Source organism: Galeopterus variegatus, unplaced genomic scaffold, assembly GCF_000696425.1.
Source record: "Galeopterus variegatus unplaced genomic scaffold, G_variegatus-3.0.2 Scaffold3018, whole genome shotgun sequence".
Taxonomy (NCBI): Eukaryota; Metazoa; Chordata; class Mammalia; order Dermoptera; family Cynocephalidae; genus Galeopterus; species Galeopterus variegatus.
The window spans coordinates 103,854-120,065 of NW_007729129.1; the positions used below are offsets into that span (position 1 = coordinate 103,854).

The 16,212-nt window shown below is 36.0% G+C and overlaps 1 protein-coding gene across 2 annotated transcripts in view; it reads right to left on the reverse strand.

The window, feature by feature from the left end:
• Positions 1-16,212, reverse strand: part of ASB5 (ankyrin repeat and SOCS box containing 5) — a 52,105-nt gene that overhangs the window by 17,322 nt on the left and 18,571 nt on the right. The window contains exon 1 of one of the 2 annotated variants that reach the window (XM_008583735.1): positions 11,728-11,942. The exons of the other annotated variant lie outside the window; for it this stretch is intronic. Within the exon in view, the coding sequence (XP_008581957.1) occupies positions 11,728-11,764 (37 nt within the window). The 5' untranslated portion in view covers positions 11,765-11,942. Of the gene's footprint in view, positions 1-11,727; positions 11,943-16,212 lie in introns of those variants that run through there. 2 annotated transcript variants of the gene reach the window in all.

The following is a 16,212-nucleotide window of genomic DNA, read 5'->3' on the forward strand; positions in this document are numbered from 1 at the left end:
TTCTGTTATTCCGTGGAATGAACTAAGCTCTGCTCACCTGCATAGAACCCCTGCAGTCTCTCGCTATTCCTTAAAGAAGCAGAGTTGGGGGTTGTGAGCAGAAGGAGAAGGAAAGGGAGACCAGGATGAAGTGAGAAATGAGATGGATTTTAGGGCCCAGAAGCTCACAGAGGAAAAAGACGAAAGGGGCCAGGCGGGCCTGGATGTGCATCCACAGAGGAAAAAGACGAAGGGGGCCTGGATGTGCATACCAGCTTAGGACAGTGGCCTTCATAAAGTCATCCAACCCTCTGAGATCCTGTTTTCTCATAAAATAAGAAAAGCGCTATCTATGAAGCAGAATTGGGGGAGAATTAGAAATGATCATACTAAGTGTCTGCTTTATAAATGTACAATAAATAATACCTAGTATTATTGGCTAAACATAAACTAATAAATAGGGGAGATTTTAACATGATTTCTGGGAACAATCTTTTCCTCAAAACGAGAGAAACTCATAAATAACAGCATCTATGAACTAAAATATTTTTCAATACTGTCAGCTTAATTAAATAATATAAAGTAATTGAATGATTTATAACTGCATTGAAGCCAACAATCAACAACTGCAGCTACATTTTTTCTTTCCAAAGTAAGAAATAAGAAATTAAGCTATATCAGTCTATTAAAGAAGTAATTTATGGGACATGCATGCCACCCAATGAAAAAATTATTTTTATTTGTTTTGAATTCTGTTTACTTAGTTTCCAAGCAACCCTACCTCATTTGCTTCCTTATAATTCTTAGAAGAATTTCTGCAATTAATCTGGTAACATGTGAGAATCAAAACGGCACTACATCAAGTTCCAATTTCTGTTCTGAACTAAGTTTTCACTTCTCTCTGTTTTTCCTTTTCAAAATCTGAAATTTAGCAACTACAAATTTCTATTCAAATATGTTAGTATTAAATATCTTACTTTTCAATATGGATATGCTTTACATTAGAGAAATTCCTAAACTTTCTCAAGGCCAAACAATAAATACCTTCATGTACCACTATTTAGTAATTTCACAATTTTGTTAGACTTTAAGTATCTGAGATAAAAGCAATGCAGCCCCTATTAAAAAAATGTTCAGCTTAACTCTTCAGAATAAATTATTCAGTGTGAAATTGTTTTACAAAATATTTGTAACTTTCACCATGTTAATCAAATGCCTACTGTTATGGTCTCTCTGTAGCCACACAGGAGGTGACTGACTATATTTAGAAACAACATGAGTTCTCAGACGTCCGGTATATAATTTACAGGGAGAGAGTCTGCCCTGTTTTGTAAACACCAGATTGCTAGAGCAAAAACATTCACGTTTTCCAATATATACAGTTTTTCAAAGTCCATACTATACCTAGATCACCATCTCCCCACGGCACTTCAAGCCAGCCACTGTTGAGGTAAATCCGACTCATATCTTTGTTAATCAGCATGAAAAGAAAAAAATCACTTGTCATTTGCTAGTTCTGTTCAGCCATTTTAAGGAGCTCTAAGCTCCTTGAAATATGACCGTTCACCTCCAAAACGAAAAAAACAGCTTCTGAAAATCTGATTTACTTTGTAAAATTACCTTTTCTTATTGGTCACTCCTCTTTATTTGAGAATTTGCTGGTCCTAACTTATTTTTTCTCCTTACAGTATGTACCCCGAAATGACATAAAAGCATTGCAATTAGACTTCAGTCCACGGCTGTGGTAAAACCACTTTATTATTTAGAAAGTCTTTGCCTGCTCCCAATCTTAGAACATCCCATAACAAAAGTGGAGTAGAATCATTTGAGAGCTAACTTAGCAGTGGTGCAGAGGGCCCTCTGGGCTTGGTCTCACCCACTTCTCCTCAGTGTTTTCCAAGTAGGAGAGACACAAAACATCTCAAACAGGGAATTAGGGGAGAAGCAATGACATTTTCATATAACATTCTCATTTCAGTAAGAACTGGTAATACATTTTATAGCTCCCTTAGCTGTAAAATACTGAGTCAACAATCTTCTTCACAATGGAGGCAGATTTACCATGAAGACAGTGAAACTTCAGTCCAGGACCCCTAACTTGCACGGACTCTTTGTAAGTCTCTGTACCTAATTTCAGATGTTATTTTACTTAAAGATGTCCCCAAGATGTGTATAAGCTTCAGGTCCAACAACATCTGGCCTATCCTTACTCACAAGTTTACAAATAAATTAAAAATCACCAGCATTAACTGACCTTTACTGTGTACTTTTAGACAACCAGATCAACACTGTCACAGAAATCCTTGAGGACATGGTGATAAGGAGGGAAATAACGTGTTGCCAAAACCAGTCTCTTCAAGAGGCTATTCTGACTTTCATTCTCTACTCACAAGTTTACAAATAAATTAAAAATCACCAGCATTAACTGACCTTTACTGTGTACTTTCAGACAACCAGATCAACACTGTCACAGAAATCCTTGAGGACATGGTGATAAGGAGGGAAATAACGTGTTGCCAAAACCAGTTTCTTCAAGAGGCTATTCTGACTTTCATTCTCTTCTCCTCTCTGAAAGTTTCTTCAAAATAATGCTAGTTCAGATCTGAAACCACCAGATTCAGTTGTACCTCAGGAGCTGCAGGTGCATATGCTGAATTGCACAGACATGCAACTTACTTTCGTCGATTTCTTGTTGTTCCCTGACCATGAGCCTTTCATTATCTCTTAAGATATTGCATGGGCTGGACAAAAATATAATGGGTAAATCAGAAAAGTGGAAGAAAGAACAACTCATTTAAGATTATAAAGCTTTATCTCATCTTATTCCTCTTGCCTATGTATTTGTAGGAGATATACATAGATGGGGAATGATCAAAATTTAGGGACAAGGATCACATCCAAGTGGATAATAGTACAATCTATAGCTCCTACCTGGATTTCTCCCTCAAATTTCATTGCCCTGTTTTAAAGTTTATGTCTGACCATTCACCTAGGTATTTTGCTGTCATCTCAATACATTTCTAAAACCAAACTCATCATCTTTTTCTTAAAACCAGCTATTTCATTTTTGCTTCTCTGTTGGTTTAAGCACTGTCACCACTCCCTCTATCTAGCAGTAGTCATATGGTCTTAAATTTAAGCACAATAATTTCCAAGGAAACATTATATATATTCACTATTTTATGTGCTTTTTTTTTTTTTTTTAAAGGAGGCAGTTGTTATTGAAACAGCTGTTCCTTTTTGGTCTTTTCCTCCCCTTGGATCCTTATCCCAAGCTCAGTCTTTCCAACTATCGACACTCCCTCTTGAGACGATCTCTTTTAGTCCCACGGACATAAATATTACCCATGTGTTGATTCCCCCAATTTCATATCTCTCTTCTCTAAATAAGAGACATTCATTTCCAGCTGGCTAATCAACTTCTCCACTTGAACATCTAAATAGGCAATTCAACTTAACATGTCCAAAACCGAACTCTTGATTTAACACTCCCCAAATCTCCTTTCTATCAGTAGATAGCAACTCCATTTATCCAGGTGCTTTAAGGCCGAGAACATTTGCATATCAATAAGCCTTTTTGCCAATAGCACATCTTCAAAACCGAACTCTTGATTTAACACTCCCCAAATCTCCTTTCTATCAGTAGATAGCAACTCCACTTATCCAGGTGCTTTAAGGCCGAGAACATTTGCATATCAATAAGCCCTTTTGCCAATAGCACATCTTTATTGCTACTACTCAAGTCCAGGCCACAATTATTTTCACCTGACTTAGTTACAAAAGTCTCCTAACTGTTCAGTATGTTTGCACCCATGCCCTTCCAACAGTCTGTACTAAACATGGAACCCAGAAAGATCCTTTTGAAGTCAGGAAGAATCCAATAGTTTCCCTTCACACCCTGAGTAAAATCCAGAGTCTTTATCATGATCTACGAGTGTATGGTCTTCTTCCATTTCAATTCAATTTGGACAATAACCTCCTAAATGGTTCCCTGACACCAGTCCCTATCCCACCATCCTTGTCTGTATATGCCACTGAATTAAACTTCATTCAAGCACCTCGAGTTCCAGCTAGCCCCTACTGTGCCATTTGGAAAATTAGAAAAAGGCACCCCTTTCCTTTGGCAGCCCAATCTGAGCATATATATCCACCTGCACATCAGCACATGGCTACCCTGAAGGCACCTCTTGGATCTTCCCACTCTTGGGCTCAAAAACTTTAACAGCTCCCCACTAAATAGAGTCTAGCATTCTTACTGAAATTGTCTGTAATTCTGTAATTTGGATTAGATCTTCCTTTTTTGTTTTATTTTCTATTACTACCTTCACTGATCCCCTGCTGAAGTTAAACAGGAGTGTTTTACATGTTCCCCCAAACAACTTTTTTCTTTCTTTTTTCATATTATCTTCCCCTGCCCAGTTCTCTTTCTTGTGTTGCACAGTAATTTATTGAGGTGTATCTGTGTTTTTTTGTTCTCCTTGTTTTTCATGCCCAACTTACAGGAGCTTATGAAATCTAAACCACAAATGTGCCTTGAAGGCCGTTTCTCTTAAGTCAAGAGGTAAGCTCCTGATGGGGGGGAGGTACATGATCCATAATGAATGTAACTGACTAACTAAACAAGTAAAGGGTTATCTCCTAAAAATGAAAAAAAACTGTGGAATTTTATTTTCTGCAGTCCCAGAAAGTAACATGTATATTTGAAATAGTAGCAAAATACAATACAGCAACCATAGCTGTATTGACATTGATTATAAAGTGGTATGTTAAATAATAAAACATGCAAAAAGTTGTAATGCTTATTTCCAAATATAATAATTACATTTTGCTGTATATCCTTCCAAACTTTTTTCTAACCACACATACATTTTTTAATCAAGATGTAACCATACTGCTCACATTGCTTTTAACCTATTTTCATTTAATGATATCTCATGGTCATTGTTCCATGTCACAAAATACAGTTCTACACAGTTTAAATGACTTTATTATGATACATATTTCATTGTATAGCTGTATCATTATTTATTTAGCTAATCATCTATCAGGAAATGTTTAGTTGGCTTTTAGTTTTGGGTAATCAACATTATTACTTATCTTAGTAAATGTGTCTAATTATCTGCTTAGACTAAATTCCTAAACTTTCAATACATGTCATCACATTACCTCCAGCAAGACTATTTACATTCTCATTAACAGCACTGGGAAAATTTGAAGCTAAATATAATAAAAGTTTACTTTTTTTTTTCTTTTTTAATCAAAGCATGGGGCATTTCTCCTTTATTACATTTTCAATATGTTTAAATTATGTCAAAGAAAATTGTATGAAAATGTATTGTCCTAAATATAATAAAAGTTTACTTTTTTTTTTCTTTTTTAATCAAAGCATGGGGCATTTCTCCCTTATTACATTTTCAATATGTTTAAATTATGTCAAAGAAAATTGTATGAAAATGTATTGTCTTTATACAAAATTAAATCTTAAAATTAATTTTATAGCTTATTTTTCAACAAACTCTAGAGTCTCTATCCACAATGAGGATGTTTGAGACTCATCCAGGTGAATTAATTTACTTATTTTTTATTTTACCATCTACCCTAATTCTATTATTTTGCTAATACTTGAGGTCTAGTTAGGTAGTTTACTCTTCATTTAAGAAATGACAGGATTCAATTAGCATACAGAAAAGACATCTGCACCGCCATGTTTATTGCAGCACTATGCACAGTAGCCAAGATATGGAATCAACCTCAGAGTCCATAGACTAATGAATGCACAAAGAAAATATAGAATAAACACACCATGGAATATTACTCAGTCATAAAAAATAATGAAATCCTGTCACTTGCAGCAACATGGATCCCCTGAAAAATACTAAGTGAAATAAATCAGGCACAGAATGATAGATACTGCATGTTCTCACTCATATATGGGAGCTAAAGGAAAACAGTGTTGAGCTTATAGAAGTAAAAAGTAGAATTGTGGTTACTAGAGGCTGGGAAGGGGATTGGGGGAGATAGGGACAGGTGGTTAACAGATACAAAGGACAGCTAGATAGGACAAATAAGTTCTACTGGTCTGCAGTAGTGCTGGGCATCTATAATTAAGAATAATTTATTGTATGTTCCTAATTGGCTAGAAGAGAGGAGCTCAAATGCTCTCATCACAAAGAAATGATAAATTTTTGCAATGAGGAATATGCGAATTACTGTGATTTGATCATTACACATTGTATAGATATATTGAAATATAACTCTGTACTCCATACATATGTATAATCAATATGTATCAATTAAAAAATTAAAAAAGAAAAGAAAAAGAAATGACAGGAGTCTCTTTATTTCTACAGTTGTCTGAATTCTCCTGGACTTTAAGGACCAACATCTGCTTTCCAGCGTCTAGCACAGTGCCTAATACATAGTAAGTACTCAAACATGTATCAAAATGTTAAATTATCTTTTTTGTAGTCAACCATTCTTCATCCATGCTAGTGTATCCTCAATTTTATTGTTAATCACACTGTTAAAATGTAATAAAAAGGAAATGAATAATGGGATGGGGAGAAGGGATTCAGCTGCTTTCTCAATCTTTTAAAGAACTAATAGTATTTTATCTTATTTTAATATATGCTTTGTATGTCTTTAAAATTTATAATCATTTGTAAATAATGTTCTTCAAATTCCAACTATTACATAGTAAATATAACTTAGGATTTTGGGGGAAAGGGAGGTGTCATTTTATCTCTGAATCTGCATTTGCGACATTTAGGTCTATCATTGGCAAATGGATGTTCTACTAAAATTTATGCGAATGTATAAATTATTCTTTTAAAAAATAATTTCTTCACATTGCTCCTCTTTGGTACTGTGCTCATATTCCTTTATACCCTTCATATTTTTCTATTATTAGAATCAATAACTTTGTGTCAGAACACTTTAAGGAAGTTGCTCTATTCATTTTCTTGCCTAAATCATCCTTCAACTTAATGGCCTAATTTACACATCATTTAAAATTTCCATTTTGCTTGTAAACAATCTTTTCCAGCTTAATAGCATCTCTTCTTGTTCCTGTACCAACTTAGAAGCACCTGCTAAAAGGAAAGGTAAACAAGCCAGAATCTAAGAGTTTACCCTCATGTTTAATATACATTCATAAAAATGAGTCAGCAGATGCATTTTCCATAGACTAAATGGTGAAAATACAGCGCAGCCCTTTTCCATGCCATACATTTACATTTCAGAATCTCCATTCTGGAAAGCATCCACAGTTTAAAGTTAGTATTTGCAAAAACAGGTCAACTTAGTTCATTTCAGAACACCAACAGATTTGAAATGGCTTCTATGCAGTACTAACCTTGACTGGTCAGAATACCCCAGCTAGCTTTTCGTTTAGGAGAACATTCCTCTATACTCGCTAGCCTTCTTTTCGTGAGGATCTGCTTAATACAGTTCCCTTCAACAGCAATATCTGCGGACATAGTTTGGTTGACGTTTTTTGTCTGTGACAACCAGATTTCATAAGTGCAAGTGCTCTAGCCAGAAGAACTATCAGCGTCTGGATTTCTACCTACTACTTCCTTCCCTTAAGACTTTCACAAAGGTTCCTGTGAGCTCACTGGAGAGAATGGCTTAGACATTGAACTCTATTCAGAAATACTGGAGTGGGGCTCGTTGATGCAATGTGGGGGATGGTCCAGAAATGCTGCAGCATTTTCTATTTTTAAAGTGAAGACTCGCTGCAGCTGGAAGTATTTAACTATTTGTGTGATATAGAAAGTAAAAAATGGGTAAAGTTTTTACTCGTGGAAACAGGATAGACATGAGCTTGTCTTTAAAAAACAAAAGCCAATTTGAATGATTTACAAATCAATCAAATGTAAAATTACCATTGATAATGGCTGCAGAGTATTGCAGCCAGAAAGCTCAGTAGTGATCAGTGACTAGTTAGCCTTTCTCCTTCCTTACTCAGGAGTAAATATTATATGTGCATTAGGGTCAGCTGGTAGCTAGCTCATGTTTTCATAAGGATCTAAGTTTAGAATTGGCCTTAGTACAAAATCACAGTCCTCTTATTTATGTAGGCATAGTTCAGTATTGTGATTTTTCTGGAGGTCATTTCTAAACCAAAAGACGTCAGCAGTCAATTTAAGTACAGCTGAGATTTTACACCCTAAAAGGTAGAGGAAAGGGTAGCTGGAGAGACGAGAGGAAAAACCAAGCATGTGCCTGGTATTTTTGCTGGCATGTAAAGATGAACGAGGCACACAGGCCATGATCCAGTCAAGAGCAGTGACTGAACTGTGATAGGACTCCGAGGATTAGCTGAGCTGGTGGTCATGTTACAGGGTATTAAGCATATTGAGTATCTGTCTGGATGGAAAATGGTGACAGATCCTGTTATCTATCTTTATTTTCTTATCACTGCTTTTTAGGCTCTACCTTTGGTTGCTACACACAGGAAAAAAGATGGTTGGGGTATCGCCATCATATAACAAGTCAAGTAGGAGAAAAAATATTTTATGAGTAAAATTATTTCCCATATGCTACCCTACAAATATGTACTGCCATATTACATTGCCAATTGTTACCCCAAAGTTATCACCAACAAATACCAAGAATATCTTTTTCCTATCTTGAATTAAGTTCTAATCATACCAAACTGTTTGTGTGACCTGGGGCAAATAGCTTAATGATACCTCAGTTTCCTTTTTTATAAAATGAGGAGCTTGGATATAATCATTCTTTTCTGGCTCTAACATTCTTTGATCCAGATTCTATGACTAACACACAAAGGGCAAGGTAGTTAGTATATGAGCTTTAGGCCCTATTATATTACCACAGAAGAGGCCAGATATTCCTGATAAAACTGACTTAGAGCCATCTCAGCCTAGCCTATTTGTATAGGCTGTTAGTATGGGTGGCACATTCCTAGGTGAAGTTAAAGAAGGCTATCAGTCCAGTATACTTACATAAGCCAATTGTCGTTAACCACTGGTTCTTTGTCCCCTAGTTTGTATTCATAAAATAAATATGATAATCTACACAAACCATACAAGAAAAGTAAATATTAATTTCTGTTTAAATTCATTAAATTAAGATTTTAATTATTTTTGTTTAAACTAATTAAATTAATTAAAAGAAATTTCAACTTTAAGTTTATGGCTTTTCAGCTTCTGTTATTATAGAATAAATATAAGAAGCTTTATTATAAGTGTTGGACAATTTTTGTTCTTAAAACAATTTTAGACATCATGTCTTCTAATGATCTTTTTCTATGTCTGCCTCCCCCACTAGGTTGTGCACTCTGATTGCAGTGACTAGGTACGTAATCTCTTATTTCACAGGTCTACTATTATATCTCTTAAATAGTGAGCATTCAAAAAAATGTTAAAGAGTAATTCAGATACGGAATTCCCAAGAATGCTTCAAGAAGGCTTTCTGTAGTCCTTGGTGATAATAAACTCATTTCCATTGCAGCCAGGAAAAAAGAAGCCATTGGATTTGACCATAACCATATATTACGTTAACTGAGATGTATGCTGGCCGAGATACGGAATTCCCAAGAATGCTTCAAGAAGGCTTTCTGTAGTCCTTGGTGATAATAAACTTATTTCCATTGCAGCCAGGAAAAAAGAAGCCATTGGATTTGACCATAACCATATATTACGTTAACTGAGATGTATGCTGGCCGACAGGTGGACTAAGGAGAAAAAGTAATTACTTTATTTTTTCATAAATTTTTAATAGATCAAAAGCAGAAGTAATATTTTTAAAGTAACTCCATGGAATTGAAGAAAAATGTTATGATTGATTTACTAAAAAGAAAAAAAAAGGAACAAAAGATTGAACAAATTGAGTATGCTCAGTGTACTGACTTGTATAATTTTGTAAAAAAGGATGCACAGTGAAGTAAATGTGTTCAGGACAGAATAGCTTAAATGCTGGGTACCTGTGATGGTATAAATAAGTGTACTGTGAAATCTCCAGATATTTAGAAGAATCTAACATCCTCCCTAGTGTAAATACAAAAGCAAACTGGACAAATTGCAAGATATCATTAGGCCCTGTGAGTGGGCAGAAGCTTTAAAGCACTAAGAAAAATAATAAAATTTATATTTTATAGAAGATAATGAACTCTGAACTATCATGTCTCAGAAAAAGCATCTGAGATATATTATTTCTTAGAGATAGCCTAGTATTACTACTCACACAGGCTAAAATAAAATTTTAAACCTTGTAGAAAGAATATGGGATATAAAATGTTGATTCTATCCCTAAGAGGTATTCTCTTCTCATTTTAACCAATATGTCTGAAAACACAGGAGCCTATATTTGTTCTGGCCACCAATACTTAGTGAGAAAGTGAGGGGAAAGCTGGAAATGTTTCAAAGAGGGCACTGGAAACCATCAAAGAGATGAAGATCCTTCTGCAGAGAGAAATCTTAATACTTGCTATGGTTTGAGTGTGTCCCCCAGAATTCATGTGTTGGAAATTTGGTCCTCGGTGTGGCAAGGTTGGGAGGTGGGGCCTTTAAGAGGTGATTAGGCCATGAAGAGGGACTAATATCACTCTTGAGGGACTGGGAGTGAGTGAGTTATTGCTCTCTTGGGACTGGATTAATTACGTTAGAGCAGGTTGTTGTAAAGCACGGCGGGCCCTTGTGTTTTGCCTCTGTTGAATGCTCTCACTTGCCCTTCCACTTTTCAGCTATGTTATGATGCAGATGCAAGCCCTCAACAGAAGCTGCTGCCATGCCCTTGGACTTCCCAGTTCCAGAACCATGCAACAAATACTTTTCTTTATAAATTACCCAGTCTCAGGTATTCTGTTAAAGCAACAGAAAAATAGACTAAGACATTACTTTTAGATACTTCAAATTGGAAAGTTGAAATCTGAAAGACGTTATGAGAGAAATCTACGTAATCATGCAAAGTATGGTTAAGAACAAATAAACTTTTTCAAGAAATCCTGAAAAACTAGAAAGCGGAATCACCTCACAATTTTAAAAGCTAAATTTGGGATACAAATATAAACTCTTTTTTTAGTTTACACAACAAATCATAAACTTAGAGAGCTCATTGCTTACAAGAAGCGGTATTTAGATAAATGAATGTATGAATCATCCATAGAGAAAGATTTTTGAGGGAATATTCCTGAGTTTGGGGACCTAGATCATGAGCAACTCTTCCTCCACTGTCAGAAAAAGAAGATCCAGATAAATATACTCCTGCTTGGATCCAGGTTGGCACCCTCCCTCCACTTTTTACTATGGAATATTTCAAACTTAAAAGCACATCAATCACCCAGTATCAACAATTATCAACTCACACTCAGAGTGTTTCATCTACAACCCAATCTACAATCCCTGAAAACGCTGCTAGGATTATTTTGAAGCAAATCTCAGTATGTCATTTCATTCATGGATATTTCAGTATGTATCTCTAAAAGATGAGGATTTTTTGTAATCATAACTGTAATCTCTCAATCACACAGAAACATAATATCAGCAAATAGAAGTTGGCAATTTTTATTTTCTAAAGAGCAGTTCAGTTTATAAACTGCTTTCTGTAAAGATACCTAAACTGATATAACCTTTAAATCCTTTACCTTGGGGCAAACATCTGTGATCTCTCTATTTTCTGAATGTCTTTAAAATGAAAGATTCCCATCCTTACTAAGGACTCACTAAGTACAAGGTCAAATCTTTGCCTTAAATTATCATAATGATACCTAAGATTTTCTTTTACCTGTTAGTGCCAAATTTCCACCCTTGCAAAGACGCATCTGGAACAGGCCATTATTCAGTTCTTGGAGTCTCTGTTGCTTTGAGTGTCCTTACAAGGCCTCGCATTCCTATAATTCTTCAGAGTCATCTCTCAGCCCCGGTCTTGCTTCATTTTATTTTTTGTTCTATTTTATTTAAACATGAGTACCTAAATCTGTTGGCCTAGTGATAGTGAGTGAGGGCAGATGAGGCCTGAGGCAAGCCTGACGTAAGCATCTTGGGAAAAATGGAGCGATTGTTATCCAACAATTAACCTTTATTTCAAGGGCCATTTACTTCCTATATAAAGGTTGCTCGGTAACCTACAGATGTCAGTATTGAGGTCTATGGTATCTCCTCTCTTAGTTGGAATTGAGTGATTAGGAAAGGTTACCCCCCGCAAAAAAAAAAAAAAAAAAAACAGTGGAAAGATATCAAAAAGAAAGATACCGTTGTAAGAGAAAATCTAACCAAGAATATTGGTTCTATTTTTTAAAATAAGATTTGATGTTTCTCCAGACTTTGGTTAAATATATAACATTTTGAGGAAAGCATATACTACTTTTTTTTAAAAAGTACGCAAATTTTACTTTTTAACCATTATACATAGAAATGAAAGGTTTTAAACTCTCATTGATGTGACTACTTTTTACAAATTTCACTTGTATCTGCAGTTTACCTACATTTGATTTTAAAATATCTCTGCAGAGCCACTAATAGAACTACCCAATTCAATACAGTGTAGTAGTTAGGAGCCTCAGCTCTGCAAACTGCCAAAGCTAGGTCCGTATCTTAGCTCAGCTAAATACAAAATTTGCTACCTCGGGAAAGTTAATTTCTTTGTGCCTCGATTTCCTTATGTGGAAAGTAGGGAAAACAATATCACCTACCTCACAGGATTTCTGAATTAATACATAATTTCATGGAATTAATACAAAAATCAGAGTAGTGCCTGGTACACAGCCAGCCCTCAAGTTCAGCTTTTATGGCATTATTCTTACTAGTGTATAATGTAGCGATAAATGCACGATTCATGCTTCCTTCATCTAATCTTGTCTTTCTACTGAAGGATAAAGTTAAAAAAGTAAGTCAAAAACTTCCAACTCTCCAGTATTTCAGCTATTGGTAAACCCTGCACGTAAATATTCATGGTTCATTAGTTGCTCAGTTACTGTGGTGTATATAAAACAGTTCTTGGCATACTAGATTTGTCCCCTTGTAAGTAAAACAAAACAAACAAATAACCTACCAAACAAAGGTGAACAAACAAACAAAAACAGCCCACGAAGTGAAGCAACAACAATACAACCTAACTCGGGAAGCCACAGACTCAAAAATACATCAAACCTATGTCATGGGTGAGTCTACTGGTTGCAAAGAAGTAAATGCTGGTTGATATAAGAGACCAGCCACTTACACGTAAAAGTAAGAAAAAAGTTGAAAGAAAGTACTTACAATGTTAGAAATAAGAAAATTAAAAAATAAAGAATGAGGAAGAAGCCACAGATTTGGAAGTGATTTGAAGCAGCAATACTCTGGAAGCACAGGAGTCTCCTGCATCTTATTCTCAACAGTTCCTTGGTTCTGGAAGGTCTTGCCAGTGGTAATGAAGTCACATGGCTTGGACAGTCCTTACATGCAGGTTTGCTGTGTTGAATTGAATACTATTCTTAAGTTTTTCCCTAGGTAAATTCCAGATTAAAAGACAAAGAATTGATGACAGGTCTTAAATGCATAAGAATGCACTATAATATCTTACACTGAAAATTTCTTGATGAATTTGTCAGTATGCCAGGGCTTTCAAATGTTGGTTTTGAAAAGTGTTTTATCATGTCGATATCCGCCCCCCCCCCAAATTTCCCTTGATTACATCCACATTCATTTACTTCCAATATCATCACCCTTTACTCAAAGGCCTAGGCCAAGCTACTAGAAACACTGTAATAGTTGCTAACTGTTCTCCCCACATCCATTCTGGTCATTGTCTGGTCCATTCTATTAATTAAGTGATATGTCTGAAATTTGCTTCAAAATAACTTCAAGGTAATGTTTGCAGTTTTAATAGTGTTCTGCAAAAGCAAGGTTGTGTCTTCTAATAGGTATCATCTTTTTGCTCTATTTATGGACAAGGATATTATTTAAAATAGGAAACCTTATCATAACAGATTTCTTAGAAAGATGATTCCTCATGCTGGATTTGAATTGCTGATATTTTATCTAAGATTTTTTGCAGCTATATTCATGATTGAAATTGTCCTATAATTTTCTTTTCATGTAGTGACCTTTTCAGGTTTTGGTAATGTATCAGTTAAGGTTCGATCACTATGAATGTTATAGAGCAAGGAATTTATCATGATAACTATATCTTGTACATTTTCAGGAGCTGATTAAGAAGTTTCTGCAGGGCTGCTGTCTTTGTGGCTGATGCTGGGCTTGAAGTCACTATAGGCTGCCAAGGCTGAACTGCTTGGCTGGCAGTTGGCAATGAGAGATGATCCGAAGTGGTCTGGGGAAGGCAAAGATCAATTGGAACCTGTGGGGAGAATCTAGAAGAGCAGGGCTTGAAGTCACTATAGGCTGCCAAGGCTGAACTGCTTGGCTGGCAGTTGGCAATGAGAGCTGATCCGAAGTGGTCTGGGGAAGGCAAAGATCAATTGGAACCTGTGGGGAGAATCTAGAAGAGCATCTGTCAACCACCATCTCCATCCTCAAGGATGTAGGTGACCTGAAGAGAGGCTGGTGCCCTTCACCACAGAACTGCACATCCACCTGGCCCAGGACTCAGAGAAGTCAGAGGGGAAGATATGGTGGGAGCAGAACTAGCTCTAGATCTGGATGTCACTAAATGACCAGTGACGTGCAAGCAGCTGGGGCACATGGTACCCCATACCAAACACCAGATTGTAAAAATGGCAGCTCCTTCCACTGCCATCCAAATTTTATACTAATTTTTTTTCTGGCCTATCCCCACCTTGGGCAACACAGGAAAGGGAAGCAGTTCTAAACTGACACAGCACAAAGCCACCACAGGTAACCAGGTTAGTAACTCCATAAAATGAGTTCAGGACTAGTCCCTTGTTTTCTCTACTTTCATGGTTTACATGCTAGAACTATTTCTGTCTGTAATGCTGGGTAGAAGTCATTAGTAAAATCATCCACTCAGGGTTTTTTTGAGGAAGTTTTTCTTATAATATACATATATAGAAAATTATATATAAATGTAAAATACAATATGAAGGGTCTTCAACAAGTTTACGGTAAGATTCTGATTATCTTTCAATTCTATTTTTTCACAAACTTTTTGAAATATGTGTGTGTGTGTGTGTACAAGAAGTTTCTGCAGGGCTGCTGTCTTTGTGGCTGATGCTGGGCTTGAAGTCACTATAGGCTGCCAAGGCTGAACTGCTTGGCTGGCAGTTGGCAATGAGAGATGATCCGAAGTGGTCTGGGGAAGGCAAAGATCAATTGGAACCTGTGGGGAGAATCTAGAAGAGCATCTGTCAACCACCATCTCCATCCTCAAGGATGTAGGTGACCTGAAGAGAGGCTGGTGCCCTTCACCACAGAACTGCACATCCACCTGGCCCAGGACTCAGAGAAGTCAGAGGGGAAGATATGGTGGGAGCAGAACTAGCTCTAGATCTGGATGTCACTAAATGACCAGTGACGTGCAAGCAGCTGGGGCACATGGTACCCCATACCAAACACCAGATTGTAAAAATGGCAGCTCCTTCCACTGCCATCCAAATTTTATACTAATTTTTTTTCTGGCCTATCCCCACCTTGGGCAACACAGGAAAGGGAAGCAGTTCTAAACTGACACAGCACAAAGCCACCACAGGTAACCAGGTTAGTAACTCCATAAAATGAGTTCAGGACTAGTCCCTTGTTTTCTCTACTTTCATGGTTTACATGCTAGAACTATTTCTGTCTGTAATGCTGGGTAGAAGTCATTAGTAAAATCATCCACTCAGGGTTTTTTTGAGGAAGTTTTTCTTATAATATACATATATAGAAAATTATATATAAATGTAAAATACAATATGAAGGGTCTTCAACAAGTTTACGGTAAGATTCTGATTATCTTTCAATTCTATTTTTTCACAAACTTTTTGAAATATGTGTGTGTGTGTGTGTACATACATGTATAATGATTTTAGGACAGATTTTCTCTTTTTTCTAAACTAAGCTTTGATTAATTGTGTTTTTTAGGAAATTGTACATTTCATCCAAATATTCAAAATTTTTGGCATTAGTTATTATAATATAACCACTTACTGTAAAAATTTCAGTAACATCTGCTATTACGTTTTCTTTTTAATTTCAACTGCTGCTTATTTGTAATTGAACATTTTGACAGAGGTATACTAATCTTATTAGTCTTTCAAAGTACCCTCTTTTGGCTTTGTTGATCTATATTTATTTTTTTACTTTAATTTCTCCTTGTCTCTTTCTTGTTTTCTTCAAT